This window comes from Schistocerca serialis, chromosome 1, assembly GCF_023864345.2.
Source record: "Schistocerca serialis cubense isolate TAMUIC-IGC-003099 chromosome 1, iqSchSeri2.2, whole genome shotgun sequence".
NCBI classification, from domain to species: domain Eukaryota; kingdom Metazoa; phylum Arthropoda; class Insecta; order Orthoptera; family Acrididae; genus Schistocerca; species Schistocerca serialis.
In genome coordinates, this window is record NC_064638.1 from 446,391,714 (window position 1) to 446,412,176 (window position 20,463).

Sequence of the window (20,463 nt, forward strand, 5' to 3'; positions counted from 1 at the left end):
AACGAGATATGAGAGACTCACGCGAATATCAGATTGCCTCACTGAGTGGGAGGCAGGCGCTTAAATAATTCTAAGGATTATTTCTGCGTTTGATTTATTAAAATATTCCCATCCAAACCCAATTAACGAAGATGGAGGCATTACTTTTCAATCAACCCTCGCAGTTTCCGTGTCATAACGTGTTAAATAGGGAAAGTTTAATTATAATCACCCAGTAAATACCGAATAACGTGGGTAATAGGCTACAATCCTATCACACTCTCTTCTAAACTACTGCCTCCCATTCGTGTCAGTCAACTCTGAAAGCTGCAGCCTGGTTACTGTAAAATCAGATAACCTTTCCCTCACTATAACATCAGTATTACTAAAAAATCTACTCTAGTCAATTCTGTCTAAAGCGCTGCTATGTAAGACGCTCCTATCTCACCAGGAAGCATGTAGGGGGAAGGGAGGCGGGCGGTGGGCGGAGGGGGGTGGGGGACAGGGATGGAAGACTTGTAGATCCTGAAGAACTCTCTTCTAAACTTGGTAGATAACACTGTTCTACAAAAAAAACTTTTTGTATTTCTGAAAAAATACATTGTGATCCTAGTTGTACTTCGAGTGCTGAATTCAAAACTGTTTTTAGTTTTTTTCTGTCAGGGATAGTTTATGAGTAATAGCAATTTTATTTCTCTTTTCTGTTTCTGATATAGTGCAGCAATTATGAGCTGAAATTCGATAAACAAATTCACTTTTTATGTTGTTACAAGTTCATCACATTAATGAAGGGTAAGATCTAACATACAACACAGTAATCTTTGTGTATACGCTTTGTAGCATTTATTTGAGATAAAAAATTACAGAAAATTGACAAAAAATGAGCCACTGCATTGTAATGCGCATCATTTTTTTCTCATGTATTGTGAACCTTTCTTCTCTCGAATGATATTCCACCAATAATCTGCTAAGATAAAAGGTACCCACTTCCCTTCATAACGCTTTTCTATGGTAGAGAGGTCTTTATGGAATCTTTCGCCATGTTCATCCGATACGTCACTACAACTCTCTGTGAAGTAGTCCACATGAGCGTCCACCATATGTACCTCCAAAGACATATTGCACCCCAGATCTTGATATGCTTTGATCATGTCATTCACCATTGCTTTGTAGTTAGTAGTTCTTCTTCTTCCGAGGAAATTTTTCTGACACCATCTTGAAACAGTCCCATGCTGTCTTTTCTTTGTCATTTCAACGTGCTTCAAAATTTGCATCTTTCTGCAGCTCCTTGATTTGTGGGCCCACAAATACACCATTCTTTATTTTTGCAGCTGAAAGACGGGGGAATCTGGTAGCTAGATATGCAAACCCACTGCCTGTTGGATCCATGGCCTTCACGAATTGTTTCATAAGGACAAGTTTGATGTGAAGCGTTGGAAGTAGTATATCTTCAGGAGCTACTAGACTTCCATGTTGTACGTTCTTTTCGCCCACTCTCCATCTCCGCCTAGGCCATTTCTTTTTCACGTAATGAGAATTTCTGTCTCGACCATCCCATTCGCAAAGAAAACAGGCATACTTCGTGTAGCCTTGTTGCATTCCCAGTACCATAGCAATTACATTGAAATCCACACATATTTTCCATTTGCATTCATTGTATTGTAATGAATTTAGCGCCCTTTGTACGAATTCGTAATCCTCTTTGGTCAAGCTGGCTTAAGGTACTCAAATAGACGGTATTTTATTTCCGTTGTGGTGCAAAACACCCTTGAGACTTGTTTTCGACGCATCTATGAAAAGTGTCCACTACTGTGAAATATAGGTGAAGTTCAGCACTTTCATTGCAAAATTCAGTGCTCCGTCAGTTGCAAAATAGAAAATAAAGGCATGATCTCTGTGCCTGAACACACTGATTTTAGTACTTTGGTGGAGCAGATTGTACTCCAGTAATCTTGAACCAAGCAGCTGCACCTTTTGTTCACTTAGTACTAGATCACATAGGAAATCATTTAAACCTGCTTGTGTTAACAAATGTGACGATGACTCACTTGTGCAGTGCAAGAAAGGATCATCGTCTGTGATTTCTTCAGTGCTACTTACCTCACTGCCACTCAGAATTTGATCTGGAGCTCTTGAAGGTACTGGAAGGCTGTCAGAATGCTGCACTGGCATTCACGTTGAAGGCAAATCTTGGTAAACAATGAGTCTCTTCGATTTTTTGTTTGTAAAACCCTGAATTTTAGTTAGACAGAAATAACCTTCAGTAATGTGGTTCACGGGCTCTCTCCACACCATGGGCACAGCGAACAACGCCAGATTCTCTTTACCTTTCCACCACTGAATTAGTTTGCAGTGACATGTAGCATAACAGAAATATGGTGCCCATTCTTTATATTGGTCTCCTACCTCTACTCCAAAGTAATGTTTACATGCTTTCTTTATGACTGTTGAAAATTTCTTCCTATTTCAGACAAAGGTGAACTTCCCACAGATATAGCAGAAGTTGTCTGGCTTATATCGATAACCACGATGGCGTGGCATTTATGAAAATTTAAAAATACCTCTTCAGTAATACACCTGTACTACATTAATACTAGAGAACTAGAGAAACGCTGATATGTAAAAACAAGCTGTCAATTTACCTTCAACACCAGGCTAAATCAATTTAAACACAGAAACTGTGCTCGTAAGTATGACAGAGACCGTTACTTGTCAGCCAAAACACCCACTCGTTAATATTGATACAAATTACGGCTAATACCACTGTTGTAAACTCGATGCACCTGCCTCTGAGAGCCGTAAAGGTTTACTGCCGAGGCAGCGACCGGCTGTCGCCGTTCGAGTTAATGAGCTATTGGAGGTGATCCTAATGACATAGGTGTGACGGGGGATGATCCAATGACGTTTGATTCTTCCAATCTGCTGTTCAACAAGAAATTGTCACGTTCCATCACTACTGGATGCGGCAACATACCCGTATTTCTCTACAACGTCCCGTGTTTGCCATGAATTGTGGATATTCATATAAATATACATATATATACATATTACATAAAAAGTATCCCTGACAACGATTTTTGTTTACATATTTGAATTTCCCATGGTAAACTGATTTAGAAGCACACAATTTGATATCAGGAATAGAACCCTTGTCGAACAGTGTGATATATGACCTGCTACACTCCTGGAAATGGAAAAAAGAACGCATTGACACCGGTGTGTCATACCCACCATACTTGCTCCGGACACTGCGAGAGGGCTGTACAAGCAATGATCACACGCACGGCACAGAGGACACACCACGAACCGCGGTGTTGGCCGTCGAATGGCGCTAGCTGCGCAGCATTTGTGCACCGCCGCCGTCAGTGTCAGCCAGTTTGCCGTGGCATACGGAGCTCCATCGCAGTCTTTAACACTGGTAGCATGCCGCGACAGCGTGGACGTGAACCGTATGTGCAGTTGACGGACTTTGAGCGAGGGCGTATAGTGGGCATGCGGGAGGCCGGGTGGACGTACCGCCGAATTGCTCAACACGTGGGGCGTGAGGTCTCCACAGTACATCGATGTTGTCGCCAGTGGTCGGCGGAAGGTGCACGTGCCCGTCGACCTGGGACCGGACCGCAGCGACGCACGGATGCACGCCAAGACCGTAGGATCCTACGCAGTGCCGTAGGGGACCGCACCGCCACTTCCCAGCAAATTAGGGACACTGTTGCTCCTGGGGTATCGGCGAGGACCATTCGCAACCGTCTCCATGAAGCTGGGCTACGGTCCCGCGCACCGTTAGGCCGTCTTCCGCTCACGCCCCAACATCGTGCAGCCCGCCTCCAGTGGTGTCGCGACAGGCGTGAATGGAGGGACGAATGGAGACGTGTCGTCTTCAGCGATGAGAGTCGCTTCTGCCTTGGTGCCAATGATGGTCGTATGCGTGTTTGGCGCCGTGCAGGTGAGCGCCACAATCAGGACTGCATACGACCGAGGCACACAGGGCCAACACCCGGCATCATGGTGTGGGGAGCGATCTCCTACACTGGCCGTACACCACTGGTGATCGTCGAGGGGACACTGAATAGTGTACGGTACATCCAAACCGTCATCGAACCCATCGTTCTACCATTCCTAGACCGGCAAGGGAACTTGCTGTTCCAACAGGACAATGCACGTCCGCATGTATCCCGTGCCACCCAACGTGCTCCAGAAGGTGTAAGTCAACTACCCTGGCCAGCAAGATCTCCGGATCTGTCCCCCATTGAGCATGTTTGGGACTGGATGAAGCGTCGTCTCACGCGGTCTGCACGTCCAGCACGAACGCTGGTCCAACTGAGGCGCCAGGTGGAAATGGCATGGCAAGCCGTTCCACAGGACTACATCCAGCATCTCTACGATCGTCTCCATGGGAGAATAGCAGCCTGCATTGCTGCGAAAGGTGGATATACACTGTACTAGTGCCGACATTGTGCCTGCTCTGTTGCCTGTGTCTATGTGCCTGTGGTTCTGTCAGTGTGATCATGTGATGTATCTGACCCCAGGAATGTGTCAATAAAGTTTCCCCTTCCTGGGACAATGAATTCACGGTGTTCTTATTTCAATTTCCAGGAGTGTATTTGGAATAAGATACTGTGGATGCTTAACAATCCAGTCATTCCTATGTTTTAATGTAGGAGGCAACGTAGTGAGTGGATTAAAGGCTTTTCAGTGGCATAATTGTGCATGTCAATAAGATCTACATTTACGTGGATACTCAGCAAATTGCATTTAAGTGCGTGGCAGAGGATTCATCGAACCAGCTTCACAATTCTCTATTGTTCCAATCTTGTATAACGCGCGGAAAGAAAGAACACCTATATCTTTCCGTATGAGGTGATCGTTTCTCCCTAGGTGTCAAAAAAAAAATTTTCTCCTTCGGAGGAGAAGGTTAGTGATTGGAATTTCGTGAGATGATTCTGCCGCAACGATGAACGCCTTTGTTTTACTGATGTCCACCCCAAATCCTGTATCATTTCAGTGACACTCTCTCTTCTATTTCGCGATAATACAAAACATACTGCCATTCTTTGAAGCTTTTCGATGTACTCCGTCAATTCTATCTGGTAGGGATCCCACACCGTGAAGCAGTATTCTAAAGGAGGGCGGACAAGCTTAGTGTTGGCAGTCTCCTTAGTAAATCCGTTACATTTTGTAAGTATCCTGCCAGTAAAACGCAGTCTTTGGTTAGCCTTCCCCACAACATTTTCTATGTGTTCCTTCCAATTTAAGTTGTTAGTAATTGTAATTTCCAGAATGAGATTTTCATTCTGTAGGCTAGCGTGCGCTGATATGAAACTTCCTGGCAGATTAAAAATGTGTCGGACCGAGATTCGAACTCGGGAACTTTGCCTTTCGCGGGCAAGTGCTCTACCTTCTGAACTGCCCAAGCATGACTCAAGACCCGTCCTCACAGATTCCATTCTGTCATTACCTCGTCTCCTACCTTCCAAACTTCACAGAAGCTCTTCTGCGAACCTTGCAGAACTAGAACTCCTGGAAGAAAGGATATTGCGGAGACTTGGCTTAGACACAGGCTAGGGGATGTTTCCAGAATGAGATTTTCACTCTGCAGCGGAATGTGCGCTGATATGAAACTTCCTGGCAGATTAAAGCTGTGTGCCGAACCGAGACTCGAACTCGGGATCCTTGCCTTTCGCAGGCAAATGGTAGAGCAGTTTCGTTGAAACTATTGTAAGCATCTCGCATTGAAGTTACGCCAAATTCCGAACTTCTTGAAGAACGCCAATCTTTGTGATTTTGCGTCTGTTTAAATGTGGCATGTTTGTTTCGTTTTTTGTGCAACAGTATTCTGACCCATTATGTATACCAAGGAGGATCAGCTCCGTTGTTCGTTAATTTATTTGGTATAAATCTCTCAATTGATGCCGATGTTATTTCTTCGATTTCACACCACATCTGTCCCACAAAAAAATGGTTCAAATGGCTCTGAGCACTATGGGACTCAACTTCTGAGGTCATTAGTCCCCTAGAACTTAGAACTAGTTAAACCTAACTAACCTAAGGACATCACAAACATCCATGCCCGAGGCAGGATTCGAACCTGCGACCGTAGCGGTCTTGCGGTTCCAGACTGCAGCGCCTTTAACCGCATGGCCACTTCGGCCGGCCTTCTGTCCCACACTTATATGGTTATTTGGTAGGAGTGGAGATTGTCTCTCAGGAAGGCATCAAGTGAATTTTTATCTGCATTTTTGGATAGGTGTATTTTTCGTTTATTTCTGGAGGATTTAGGGGTTACAATATACAATCTCGCTCGTTTATTTCTGGAGGATTTAGGGGTTACAATATACAATCTCGCTACGACAACCCTGTGTTCACTAATCCCTGTATCCGTTTTGATGCTCGTTATTAACTGAGGATCATTTGTTGCTAAGAGGTCAAATGTGTTTTCACAACCGTTTACTATTCGCGTGGGCTCATGAACTAACTGCTCGAAATAACTTTCAGAGAAGATGTTGGGTAACATAATTACTTAGCATAATACGGAGAAAATGAAATGTTTTCACCCCACTAAAACTACTCATTTTGAAGGGTCTCTCTTTTAATATTAAGTAATGTCAAGCTGTCTTCGATACGAAGACTGGTTTGAACATCACAGGGCTTAAGAAATTATGGTCTTATGGGAAGTAGTACGTTCTTTGAACTGATGGTGGGGCACACCTTACCACGGTGCTACTTTGCATTTCTCTCATTAACAAATGAGTGTCAGAGGTGAGAGAAACGATAAATGACGGACCAGACCGAAGATTGAACCTCTGATTTTGGATTTGTTGCCTGACTCGTCCCCATCGAGCAACTGAGAGATCCCAGTTTCTGGTAAGACTTGCTTCTTCGATCACAATCAGCAAGTAACAAGGGCTGTTTATCAGGTACTGCGTAGTTATGTGAATTTTGGTGGTTGGTTATCTAGTTTGCACAGTACTAGCTTCTTTATTACCACTGCACCTTCATTTCATTTCCACACTGTCGCACACTGCTTGTTACATTACAGCTTAACTTAGTATCCTGTTGCAAGACAACTGATAACTCTAAAATGTGACGACAATAAATTAAACATTGTGTAAGAGAATCGCCACTAGGCTTTACTATTTAGAAAAGAAAGAAGTACGTTCTGCTGTTCTTCGTGTCCAAGTCAGAGGAGCGAATCAATTCACCTAAAAGCATATACAATGAAGCGCCAAAAAAACTGGTACACCTGCCTAATATAGTGTAGGGCCCCAGCGATCACACAGCAGTACCGCAACACGCGTGGCATAGTCTCTACTAATATCTGAAGTAGTGCTGGAGGGAATTGACAGCATGAATCCTTCAGGGCTCTCAAAAAGTGACTGTGAGCACTATGGGCCTTAACATCTGAGGTCATCAGTCCCCTAGACTTAGAACTACTTAAACCTAATAACCTAAGGACATCACACACATCCATGCCCGAGGCAGGATTCGAACCTGCGACCGTAGCAACAGCGCGGTTTCGGACTGAAGCGCCTAGAACCGCTCGGCTACAGCGTCCGGCTTTAGGGCTCTCCATAAACCCGTAATAGTACCAGGGGATACAGATCTCTTCTGAACAGCACGTTGAAAGGCATCCTAGATATGCTCTATTTTTTATATCTGGGGAGTTTGATGGCCAGCGGAAGTGTTTAAACTCATAAGAGTGTTCCTGGAGCCACTCTGTAGCAATTCTGGACTTGTGGGGTGTCGCACTGTCCTCTGGAACTGCCCAAGTCCGTTGGAATGCATAATGGACATGAATAGATGTAGGTGATCAGACAAGATGCCTAAATACGTGTCACCGGTCGGGGTCGTATCTAGAAGTATCAGGAGTCCCATATCACTCCAACTGCACACGCCCCACACCATTACAGAGCCTCCGCAAGCTTGAACAGTTTCCTGTTGATATTCAGTGTCCATAGATTCATGAGGTTGTCTCCATGCCCGTACACGTCCATCCGCTCGATACAACTTGAGACTACACTCGTCCAAAAAGGCAACATGTTTCCAGTCATCAACATCCCAATGTCGGTGTTGACGGGCCCAGCCGAGGCGTAAAGCTTTATGTCGTGCAGTCAACAAGAGTACATGAGTGGGCCTTCGATTTTTAATCTTTTTTAATACTTTCTCATTTCATAGTCTGTTTGGCGATTTGATTTTATGCTCCTTTTTGCAGTGCCACATTCCAGGTTGATCCGTTTCTTCGTCTCCACCTCTCCTAAAATTCAGGTTTCATAGCCATACAACGCTGTGCCTCAAATGTTCAATTTTAATAGCTTCTTTATTTGCACGTATTTGATACCAGAGAGCTCTCTTGATGATGAAAGTTTTCTTCTTGAGCGCAAGTTAGCATGTGATTACTTTTTGTTTTATGCACTAATGTTTTCCATATTGGAGAAGTTTCCCATTTCTTCTAACAGTATCGCTTCTCAGTTATTATGTTAAGTCGCTGCTCTCCTTTCTGCCATTCTTCCCGCTTTAATTTTATTCTCTTTATTTTACTCTTGATTTACTTGTACTTAACTGATTTTCTGTGCTCCACTCCGTTCAGTAGCTCATATAAATCTTCATTAGTTTCTTCCAGAAGAACTACTACCCCCAGGCCTATTACATGTCTCTCACGTATTTTTGTTCTTCTTCTGAAGTTTTCCTTTTTTATTTCCTTCGTTGCGTCTTCCACATAAAACTCAAAAGGTGTTGATAAACAGTAAGAATATCTCATAATTTTTTTTACCCGAGACTATTTTTCTTGAATTTCCATATTTATGACTTCTGCTAGTTATTGTACATATTTACAAATTATTCGTCCGACTGTTATCTGACGATTCTCACATTTATCTACTCATTCCATTTTTTATAGTCTGATGAAACATAATTCTGGAGATTTTGTAGCATGTCTCCTTTTTCACTACGCTGTGAAAGCAGATAAAATATTTTGTTGTGCAATACCTCCACACGATTTTGGATTACTTTACGCCAGTACCTACATTCCCCTAGCGAAACAAATTTCAGAGGATAATATAAAATAATGTCAAACATCTTGCTCTTGCTTGTAGTGGCAGGACGTCTACATACGCTTATTTTCTCCTTCATAGTTCAGAAATGGTATGTTTACGTTTCGGGCGAACTGAAACTACTTCTAAACATTAAAATTAAATCACAATACTGTAAATTATTGCTACTAAAGCTACTTCACGTCGGCCTGTGTATTTCATTTAAAATGAACTGCCATAAAGTTAATTCTACCAAACCATCCACCGACCATTCAAGAAAAACACTTCAGTGTTGTTAGTCACTCTCATTGTCAGGTCATAGCACTGACCTTGACGAACGTGTACTTCCATTGTTATGGATAATAATTCTTAACGGACGAAGCTTCCAGAGAAGACAATACAAAAAAAATTGTTAATGGGTGGTTTTGCAGACACTTGTTTTATGTGAGGTTTCTCTCTATAAAATTCGTCTGTTGTTCACTGGTTACTAAAATAGTCAAAGTATTCTCATAGCAGAAGAGTTGGGAACTGAGAGTCATGGAATATTTCTGACAATACTCTTGTGAAGTACCCGGTTATCGACTCTCAAACAACAATAAAATAAATATCCTGTGACGCGGTGGTTGGTCGACTATCGTGTAGTCTTCAGGACATGATCGCGGGGTTTCCATTTCCATAAGAAAGGATTAGGTCCTGATCTGTAAGTACATTCACAAGGAATATAGCTGAATTTCTCGTTCACTGTAATATTAAATATTTATACCAACTGTCTGAAGACATTATCATCACGATTATATTAAAAAAAAGAAGTAGTTAATAATTTCGCTTGCATCAGTTCTCGCTAAGAGCGCATTCAGAATTCAAGAGTAATGGCGTATGTGTCTCTCTTTTCAGTTTAATTTTACGAGCTCGGTTGCTGCGTCTTTTGCTATTGCGTAAAAGCGTATGCGTCGGTCCCTCTTATGTGATTAAAGAAGTCTCTGCCAGACATTCTGCAGCTTTATTCCACGACAGCTGTATTATAAAACGTACGAGTATTTTGTCACAGAAGGAAAGTCAGTGCTATTTTCAAATATGTCAACGTTTTCCTACAGCATCCTAACAGTTAATTAAACGAATCCTTAAACATTGCTAGTAAGAACACCCGTTAGAAATCGTTAAAGATAGGTACAGTCGATTTCCATAGTCATCTAAACAACCGAAACACAACAAAATTTGAAGTGAGTAAGTGGTGTATAGAGGGTGAATCGGTATTCCAGCGAGGTTATTACAATCTCGACGCAGACTGATCAGTGACTTTTCCAAGTGTTTTGATGTAAGGGACTCGATGCCTCTGTACAAAGTAATTCAATTTGATTTCTTAGCCCCATTTATTTTTATATCTCTATTACACTGAAAACACACTCCCAACAACCCATGATCATCTGATTTCAACGGGTGAGAGATCTGGAGAAAGTGGAGACCAGGACAGCAGTCGAACACTCTCTGTATCGAGGCGCGCAAGGCAGCACGGGCAGGTTGCGATGTTGCGTTATCTAGTTAATCAACAACAGAGCAAATGCGTCATGTCTTCGTACAGTAGAGACACTCCGTCCGAACAGACCTCGCGGTGCCCAACGGAACTGACCGACCGCCGTGTCATCCTCAGCCGACAGGCGTCACTGGATGCGGATATGGAGGGGCATATGGTCAGCTCACCACTCTCTCGGCCTTTGTCCATTTTCGTGACTGGAGCCGCTATTCCTTAATCGAGTAGCTTCTCAACTGGCATCACGAGAGCTGAATGCACCCGCTTGCCAGCAACGCTCGGCAGATTCAGATGGTTGCCCATCCGAGTGCTAGCGAAGCCCGATAGCGCTTACCTCCTATGACGTGACAGGAACCGATATTACTACTGCCGATGTCTTCAGGTGGTGGCACTTCCTGCTTCCACTACTGCAAGAAGCGACTGGTGATAACAGCGCGGCGGTGTCGAAATTTATCGCGCAAGGAGCAGGAATTATGCATGCGCGGAGGTGCGCTCTCAGTTGGATGAACGTGGTGCTCGAAGTGCCCCCTACCAGGAAGCGAAGAGAGGCCTTCCACACCTACGCAGAGGGCAACGACATGTTACAGAACGCTACTGTGGTTAAAATCTGAATTCTCTAAAATGCGTTGCGTCGGGTCATAAAACGGATGCTCTTGTTTCTCCTGTTTTAATTTAATGGCAGCCAGTGCTGTATTCCAGATGGTACTTAGTTGAAATCCCGCATCCTTGTTGATAAGACCGTCTACCATGAGGATATAACTGGCCTCCTTGAAGAAATAATCCCAGAATGACGGTTCTGAAGGTATAGTTTAATGACGAAAATGATGAAAATGATGAAAAAAACACGTTCATCGTTCTGGAATTCTGTTTTTAAGGAGGCCATACGTATCTGTACGGCAGACAATCTTATCAATAGGGATACAGGATTTCAGCTAAGTACTGGAAACAGGGGAAAGGAGAATCTCCGATTCTTGACTTGCAGAGAGTTAATTAAGCCTTTAATCACAGCAGCGTCCAGCAGCACAGTCATTGCCCACTCTGCACGCTCGGAAATCCTGTTTTCGATTGCTAATTTGGGGCACTATAAACGCCACTTTTGTCAGACTGTGAGCGCATTTCCCCGAAAGCGTAATTCCTGCTCCTGGCCAGATAAATTTCGACGCCGCTTCGCGGTTGTCACCAGTCACGTGCTGAAGCAGCTGCGAGGGCAACTACCACCACCTGAGGTGGTAGTAGTAGCAGAATAGCATTCTACCTTACGGCAGGTCGCGTCATGGGTTAAGCCGCTTCCACTTTTATCTGTCCATAGCCAGTCTTTTCATTTCTGAATATTTGTCTCCTTTTATATTGTCCAGCATTTGATATCATCTTTTTCCTCTTCCCCTTTTTTCCCTCCACCATTCCTTCTATTCCTTCAATAAACAGTCGCTCCTCAAACAATGTCCAATCCAGTTCCGTTTTCTTTTTCTGGTAACTTTCAGCATGTTTCTTTCTTCTCCAACTCTTCTTAATACTTCTTATTTCCTTACTCGGTCTTCTCACTTCACTTTTTTTCCATTCTTCTCCGTATCCACATCTCTAATGCCTCCAATCTTCTTTCATCTTCCTTCCTCAATGTCCACGTCTCCGCACCATATAGTGCAACGCTCCAGATGTAACATTTGGCAAGTCTTTTCCTCAGATCTTTGTTTAGTGGCCCACAAAGTAAATTCTGTTTCCTCTTAAATCCTTCTTTCGCCATTGCAGTTCTTTTCCTAATTTCTGCTGAGTTTCTGTTAAGCAATACATATCATCCATTATTACACTTCCCAAGTAATTGAAGTTATGCACTTGCTCTGTTTCCTCTCCCCCTATTTTCATACGGCATTTTCTCCCCTTTCCTCCAATTACCAGGCTTCTCGTTTCCTTCTTGTTAATCTTCGTTCTATATTCTTCTAATTTTGTGTTTAGATCATCTTTAGATTATCTGAACCACCTGACGACGTCGAACAGTTGTTTGGACAAAATATAGTGGGACCTGCACAACCTCATGCAGCGGCAGACCCGAGGAGTGTATTTGAAAGATGTCTGTCGTCGCGGGTGCGGGCCGCATGGAGTCGAATGCATTGATTCCATCGTCGCAAGACTGTCATCGGACCCCGAATAATGCGAGCAGCCATGCCGGGAAACAGTAAACTGCGTTCTCGATAGATCACGAACCTGCCATTACCGAATTCCGACACGTGCTTTTCAAATTTTTCTGCTCCGAGGTATATCACAATCTTCTCACAAACAAACAACACTGAAAAGCGACTTCTGAAGAGAAACTTGATGCATTACCTTTCCTTCTATTCAGGATGTAGATAACGTTTCCCTTACGTTCTGCTTGGAGCGGCTGTGCTGAGATGTTAGCACTCGCACATCTAAAAGACCCCACACACGAATGACGCATCGCAGCGATCCATCGCCTGGGCGACCGATCGCTTTGTAGATCGCACGTGTGTGGGCAAATCGCAGCGATCGGTCGCTGATCGCATGGAAATCCCAGGCAATCTGGTGAATCGCTTGTGATTCGTGCAAGCAGTATGGCTGCCCGCCTGGTTAGTAGCGATGTCTGGTAACGTGGCAGAGACTCGTTTCTCTATTTATCAAGCGTGGCTGTGCAGTTTTGTTTCGTTTCACTTTTCCCATATTGAGAGAAATTTACGTTCGAATGGACCACAGACTGCTCTGAGAAATGAAATGGAAGCCGAAATTGCCATGGTATCCTTCGATTTTGCAGTAACTAGCGTTTTAAACCTTGTGTTATGCAGGGTGTTTCAAAAAGGACTTTACAACTTTAAAAATGCGTATTAATTTATTGAAAGAAGATGTAAAGATGGGTTTAGTGTTAGTTTGTAGTGAAACACGTCAAGTTTTTTTACCTTAAACTAAAGATGTTGCATGTGGTTTCCGTTGGTTATCCTGCACACATCTCATCGGAAGTCAGTTTCTTTCCAAACTCGCTGTAGCATTGCAGGTGTAACTTGCTCAGTAGCGGCGTAAATTCTTGCCCTAAGTTCAGGTAGAGAAGCCGGCACAGGAGGTACAGACACGGTATCCTTGATGAACCCTCATAAAAAACCGAGTGGTGTCAGGCCTGGGGAACGTGGGGGAGCATCCAACTGGCGCATCACTGCCAATCCAGTGACCAGGAAAGCGATCACTGAGAAAATCCCAGGCGTTAGGCAGGAAGTGGGGTATTGTACCTTCTTGCATGAAGTAAACATTTCGCTCTTGGTCGTCCACATCGATCTGTGGTATCAAAAATTGTTGTAACGTATCTAGGTACACAATCCCGTTGATGGCTCTGTCACGGGAAAAAAGGGGCGTACACTTTGTTCTTGCTCAGTGCGTAAAAACCGTTCATTTTAGAGCTATCACGATCATGTTGCAATGTTTAATGTGGATTTTCACTGCCCCAATACCTACAGTTATGTGTGTTAAGCTTGCCACTTAAGTGAAAATTCGACTCGTCAGTAAAGATGATTTTGTTCAAGAAATGTTCATCCTCATGTAATCGATTTAACATATCCGAACAGAAGATCTTGCAAGCAATTTTATCAGTGTCTTTTATTGCTTGTGCGATATTCAATCTGTACGGTCTCAAACGCAAACGGTTGCTCAACACACGCCAAACAGTCATATGTGCGACTTGCAGTTCGCGAGTGATACACGCCGGGTCGATTTTGTAGGGCTGTTGACAAAACATTGTCTCTCTCGCTCAACCACGTCGTCAGATGTGCTTGGACGAGCTGACGATTTCCCATGTCTTACCGACCACCCTGTTTCTACAAAACATTTATGCCACTCATAAACGGCTGTTGACAAAACATTGTCTCTCTCGCTCAACCACGTCGTCAGATGTGCTTGGACGAGCTGACGATTTCCCATGTCTTACCGACCACCCCGTTTCTACAAAACATTTATGCCACTCATAAACGGTAGGCCAACGAGGGGGATCTTTAGTGTACTTGGTACGGAAATTACGCTGAACTGTTGTCGCCGACTTCGATTCTTCAAAACAAAACACACAGCTAGCACGCTCGGTTCCACTGAAAGCAGCATGCATAACTGCCGCTAGCGCTGCTTACGGTACGATTCGGCACTAGCGAAATACGCCAGACAAAAGTTGATGGGTTTCCCTAGAAATTGACACTAAATCATCTCTGTAGGTACTATAAATTAATTTATATTAATTTTCAGGATTGTAAAGTCCTTTTTGAAACACCTTGTAGAAGTAGAATTTATGGGAAGTTCATTGTAGTAGCCGTTATACAATGGGCTCTCTCTCATAATTTTGAGTAATTTCTGAAATAGTTATATGCATATTTAAGTTTTTAATTTGTAAACTGGATGATACGCGGTACGTGCCTGTAGTGTAATATTAAGATGACATGTTGATTTAAATGTTCAGGGAAAATCTGTTTTACAGTTATACTCAAGACACTTGTCATTCCTTATAATATAACTCTCCTTCATACAGTTTATAACAACAGTTACAGTTATCAGTAGTCTTGTCGCTGACAACATCTCTACAGACACAGCGAGTAAATTATGTATATACTTGCAGTTAAATTGTAAGACCATTGAAAAAATAGGAATTGAGGACTAATAGACGTATAATGAATTGTAATGGCACACTGGGAAGACGTACACAACGTATTTGGCGTCAGTAGAAAATGTAATATACGAGTACTCTGTTAAGTAACCCACAGTTCCCAAGAAAAGCGTTTGACCCGCCAGGTTAGCCGAGAGCGCTAATGCGCTGCTTCCTGGACTCGGGTAGGCGCGCCGGCCCCAGACCGAATCCGCGCGGCGGATTACCGACGTCGGCCAGCCTGGATGCGCTTTTTAAGCGGTTTTCCACATCCTGATAGGTGAATACCGGGCAGGTCCCCATGTTCCGCCACAGTTACACGACTCGCAGACATTTGAACATGTTCGCACTATTCCATGGATTACACTAGGCGCAGACAGCTGGGGTACACTGATTCCTTCCCGGGGGGTATGGGGCGGCGACAGGAAGGGCATCGGGCCACCCCTTCTAACTAACCTTGCCAAATCCGTTCCTAACCTTGCCGACCCTACGAAACCGCGGGACAAGACGCCAGCGAAAGAAAGAAAGAAAGTTCCCAAGAAAAGGATTCCGAAACAAGGTCAATAAATTATTATTCACGTTCAAAATAAACGGGAATCATAATTTTAAATTTATAACCTCCGTGAAGTAAGTCACAGTTCCCAAGTAAAGTGTTTCGAGACAAGTTTAACAAATTATAATTCTCGTTTATTTTTTGCAAGTACAGTGTGTATATAAAATCCGGGAACACTTTAAATTATTTATTGCATTAGACCCAACATTGTACAGATATCATACATATGTCATTTCGAAGAGAAACACTGAAAGTTTTTTTTTTCATGTATACCGCCACAGCATAGCGATAGTCAGCGCTAGCCGCAAACAAGGCGAGTTCAGGTGCGGATCGAGGTTTCTGTGTGTTAGAGTTCGACACAAACAAGTGTGCTACAGCTGTTCAATGGGTCTTTGGAGCCAAGTACGATAAGAAGGCGCCAACAAGGAACATCCGTTTAACATCTGTAGTACACTTTTTTTTTTGTCGATCTCCAACAGACAGAAATCTCGCTCCGCACATGAATTCGCCGTATTTGCGACTAGCGCTGACTATCGGCAAATTATCGAACTACGCTATGGCGGTACACATGCAAAAAAAATTTCAGGTTTTCTCTTCAAAATGACATATGTACGATATCTGTCCAATGTCTGGTCCTTGTGCTATAAATACACTACTGGCCACTAAAATTGCTACACGAAGAACAAATGCAGATGATAAACCGGTATTCATTGCACCAATATATTACACTAGAACTGACATGTGATTACATTTTCACGCGATTTGGGTGCATAGATCCTGAGAAATCTGTACCCAGAACAACCACCTCTGGCCGTAATAACGGCCTTGATACGCCTGGGCATTGAGTCAAAGAGAGCATGGATGGCTGTACAGGTACAGCTGCCCATGCAGCTTCAACACGATACCACAGTTCATCAAGAGTAGTGACTGGCGTATTGTGACGAGCCGGTTGCTCGGCCACCATTGACCAGACGTTTTCAATTGGTGAGAGATCTGGAGAATGCGCTGGCCAGGGCAGCAGTCGAACATTTTCTGTATCCAGAAAGGCCCGTACAGGACCTACAACATGCGGTCGTGCATTATTCTGCTGAAATGTAGGGTTTCGCATGGATCGAATGAAGGATACAGGCCGGCCGGAGTGGCCAAGCGGTTCTAACAGCAACAGTCTGGAACCGCGCGACCGCTACGGTCGCAGGTTCGAATCCTGCCCCGGGCATAGATGTATGTGATGTCCTTACGTTAGTTAGGTTTAAGTAGTTCTAAGTTCTAGGGGAATGATGACCTTAGAAGTTAAGTCCCATAGTGCTAAGAGCCATTTTTGAAGGATAGAGCCACGGGTCGTAACACATCTGAAATGTAACGTCCACTAATCAAAGTGCCGTCAACGCGAGCAAGAGGTGACCGAGACGTGTAACCAATGGCACCCCATACTATCACGCCGGGTGATACGCCAGTATGGTGATGACGAATACACGCTTCCAGGGTGCGTTCACCGCGATGTCATCAAACACGGATGCGACCATCATGATGCTGTAAACAGAACCTGGATTCATCCGAAAAAATGACGTTTTGCCATTCGTGCACTAAGGTTCGTCGTTGAGTACACCATCGCAGGCACTCCTGTCTGTGATGCAGCGTCAAGGGTAGCCGCAGCCATGGTCTCCGAGCTGATAGTCCATGCTGCTGCAAACGTCGTCGAGCTGTTCGTGCAGTGCTGCTAGTGATACGAGGCCGTTGGGTTCCAGCACGGCGTTCCGTATTACCCTCCTGAACCCACCGATTCCATATTCCGCTAACAGTCATTGGATCTCCACCAACGCGAGCAGCAATGTCGCGATACGATAAACCGCAATCGCGATAGGCTACAATCAGACCTTTATCAAAGTCGGACAGGTGATAGTACACATTTCTCGTCCTTACACGAGGCATCACAACAACGTTACACCAGGCAACGCCGATCAACTGCTGTTTGTGTATGAGAAATCGGTTGGAAACTTTCCTCGTGTCAGCACGTTTCAGGTGTCGCCACCGGCGCCAACCTTGTGTGAATGCTCTGAAAAGCTAATCATTTGGATATCACAGCATCTTCTTCCTGTTGGTTAGATTTCGCGTCTGTAGCATGTCATCTTCGTGGTGTAGCAATTTTAATGGCCAGTAGTTTAACTGAAAGTGTTCCCGCACTTTATGAACTCCCTGTATTCGTGAGGATACGGAAATCAGCTCCTAAACACAACAATTCATTTCCATACTCCTCGTCACAGTGTCGTTCTCAATAATGACTGAAACTGGTTGACAAATTGCTCGCGTGTGAGCTGTCGACGCGAGCGACCGATTGCAGGCGGCATCACGTACGACGGACCGCTGCGATCCGTCGCTCGGGTGTCGGGTCCTTAAAACTTCATGCAAACTTCACATTCGTTACATGGCACCCATCACTATTTTGCAAATTTTGACGACCAGCTGCGAGTGCTCCACAGACGCGCGTTGTGCCGCAGGGCTGTTCCACCGCGCGATCGTCATGTCCGGCAGCGTGGCGGCGCCGTGGGCGCGCTCCCGCCACCCGGCCAACTCGTCGCGCGGCATCGCCCGCAGCCTGGGCTGCCTCGCGCCCGACTCGGCGCTCATGCTGCGCTGTCTCCGGAACAAGTCCGTCGCCGAGGTGCTGCGCGCCTTCGAGGACCAGTACCAGGTGCGCCATGCGCCACTTGCCATACTCACCGTCATCATCATCAACAGCACTCTCACATCCTTTCGTCCTACGTATGAGCGCTTTTCTTTTTTTTTTTTTTTTTTTTCAACCTCTTATCGGCATCGAAATGGAAACCAACGCCTTCCAGCTCCTTTTACATCTACATACATCCTCCGCAATCCACCATACTGTGCGTGGCGGAGGGTACCTCGTACCACAACTAGCATCTTTTCTCCCTGTTCCACTCCCAAACAGAACGAGGGAAAAATGACTGCCTATATGCCTCTGTACGAGCCCTAATCTCTCTTATCTTATCTTTGTGGTCTTTCCGCGAAATATAAGTTGGCGGCAGTAAAATTGTACTGCACTCAGCCTCAAATGCTGGTTCTCTAAATTTCCTCAGTAGCGATTCACGAAAAGAACGCCTCCTTTCCTCCAGAGACTCCCACCCGAGTTCCTGTAGCATTTCCGTAACACTCGCGTGATGATCAAACCTACCAGTAACAAATCTAGCTGCCCGCCTCTGAATTGCTTCTATGTCCTCCCTCAGTCCGTCCTGATAGGGATCCCAAACGCTCGAGCAGTACTCAAGAATAGGTCGTATTAGTGTTTTATAAGCGGTCTCGTTTACAGATGAACCACATCTTCCCAAAATTCTACCAATGAACCGAAGACGACTATCCGCCTTCCCCACAACTGCCATTAAGTTCTTGTCCCACTTCATATCGCTCTGCAATGTTACGCCCAAATATTTAATCGACGTGACTGTGTCAAGCGCTACACTACTAATGGAGTATTCAAACATTACAGGATTCTTTTCCCTATTCATCTGCATTAATTTACAATTATCTATATTTAGAGTTAGCTGCCTTCCTTTACACCAATCATAAATCCTGTCCAAGTCATCTTGTATCCTCCTACAGTCACTCGATGACGACACCTTCCCGTACACCACAGCATCATCAGCAAACAGCCGCACATTGCTATCCACCCTATCCAAAAGATCATTTATGTACATAGAAAACAACAGCGGACCTACCACACTTCCCTGGGGCACTCCAGATGATACCCTCACCTCCGATGAACACTCACCATCGAGGACAACGTACTGGGTTCTATTGCTTAAGAAGTAATCTTGCAAATACTAGTCTGAGATCTGCCGCCAAATAAGAATGTGCATTATTTTTCGTAACTAGAGCCCCGTCGTAATGCTTACATCATCAATAGCTTTACACACAAGTGCGCGTGAGCGCCGCCTCTGCAGCGGGCGAAGATCACAAGTCCACAAACTACACTACTATACGGCCCAGTGTTGAGCAAGCGCAAACCGTGGGCCGCGACACTAGGAGATGCACAAGTGTGCCTCACACAGAGGTCATGCCAGGGTTTCCCTGAGAGCTACAGCACCAAGAATAGCTTCTCGGCTTTTGGCAAGATCAACGTGTAGCTCTTTTCTTTTTTTTCACGATCGCAACTTTATTTAAGAAAATATACAGTCTGCCAGTCTTGCTTGGGCTGCTGCACAGACAACTGCATTGAATGACTCACGGAGATGCGTCGTGACAGGTGGAGCCGGCGCTCATGTGCTTCTGTATATAAAGCTAATGATAACATAAACGTTACTATGCGGACCATGGTTGTAAGGTGTCAGGCAAATCCAACGCCTTCCATGAAAACCCTGCCGTGATAAGCAAATCCAGTAGTAAGTCACATAGCTCCGAATAAGTCGTGACATTAAATTAACCAAAGTAACACGAGTAACGAGTGAGGAAATGGAATACCACAGACTAACACAAGAATGCCTAAATGCACGTCATACCTTCCCACCGTGAGACAGACGCAGTTCGAGGGGAGAAACGAGAACAGAAGCTGAGAGCAGAACCGTATTAAGCTAGAAGGCCCTGCGATAAGGGACGGACACCCACGTCGCCAGCTAACCACCAGGACCACTCCCCAGCCCATGTTGAAAGCTAGAGCCCTCCAGAGGAACAGTATAGGTCTTACGATAACACTAAAAGGACCACACCAGCCGCAAGTTTTAGCGTGAGACTTTTTCGCGTCTCTGTT

The 20,463-nt window shown here is 44.5% G+C and overlaps 1 protein-coding gene across 1 annotated transcript in view; it reads left to right on the top strand.

The window, feature by feature from the left end:
• The window catches only part of LOC126472828 (carboxylesterase 4A-like), a 360,882-nt gene that overhangs the window by 196,064 nt on the left and 144,355 nt on the right, over positions 1-20,463 (top strand). Inside the window, exon 7 of the mRNA XM_050099963.1 lies at positions 18,203-18,396. Within this exon, the coding sequence (XP_049955920.1) occupies positions 18,203-18,396 (194 nt within the window). The remainder of the gene's footprint in view (positions 1-18,202; positions 18,397-20,463) is intronic.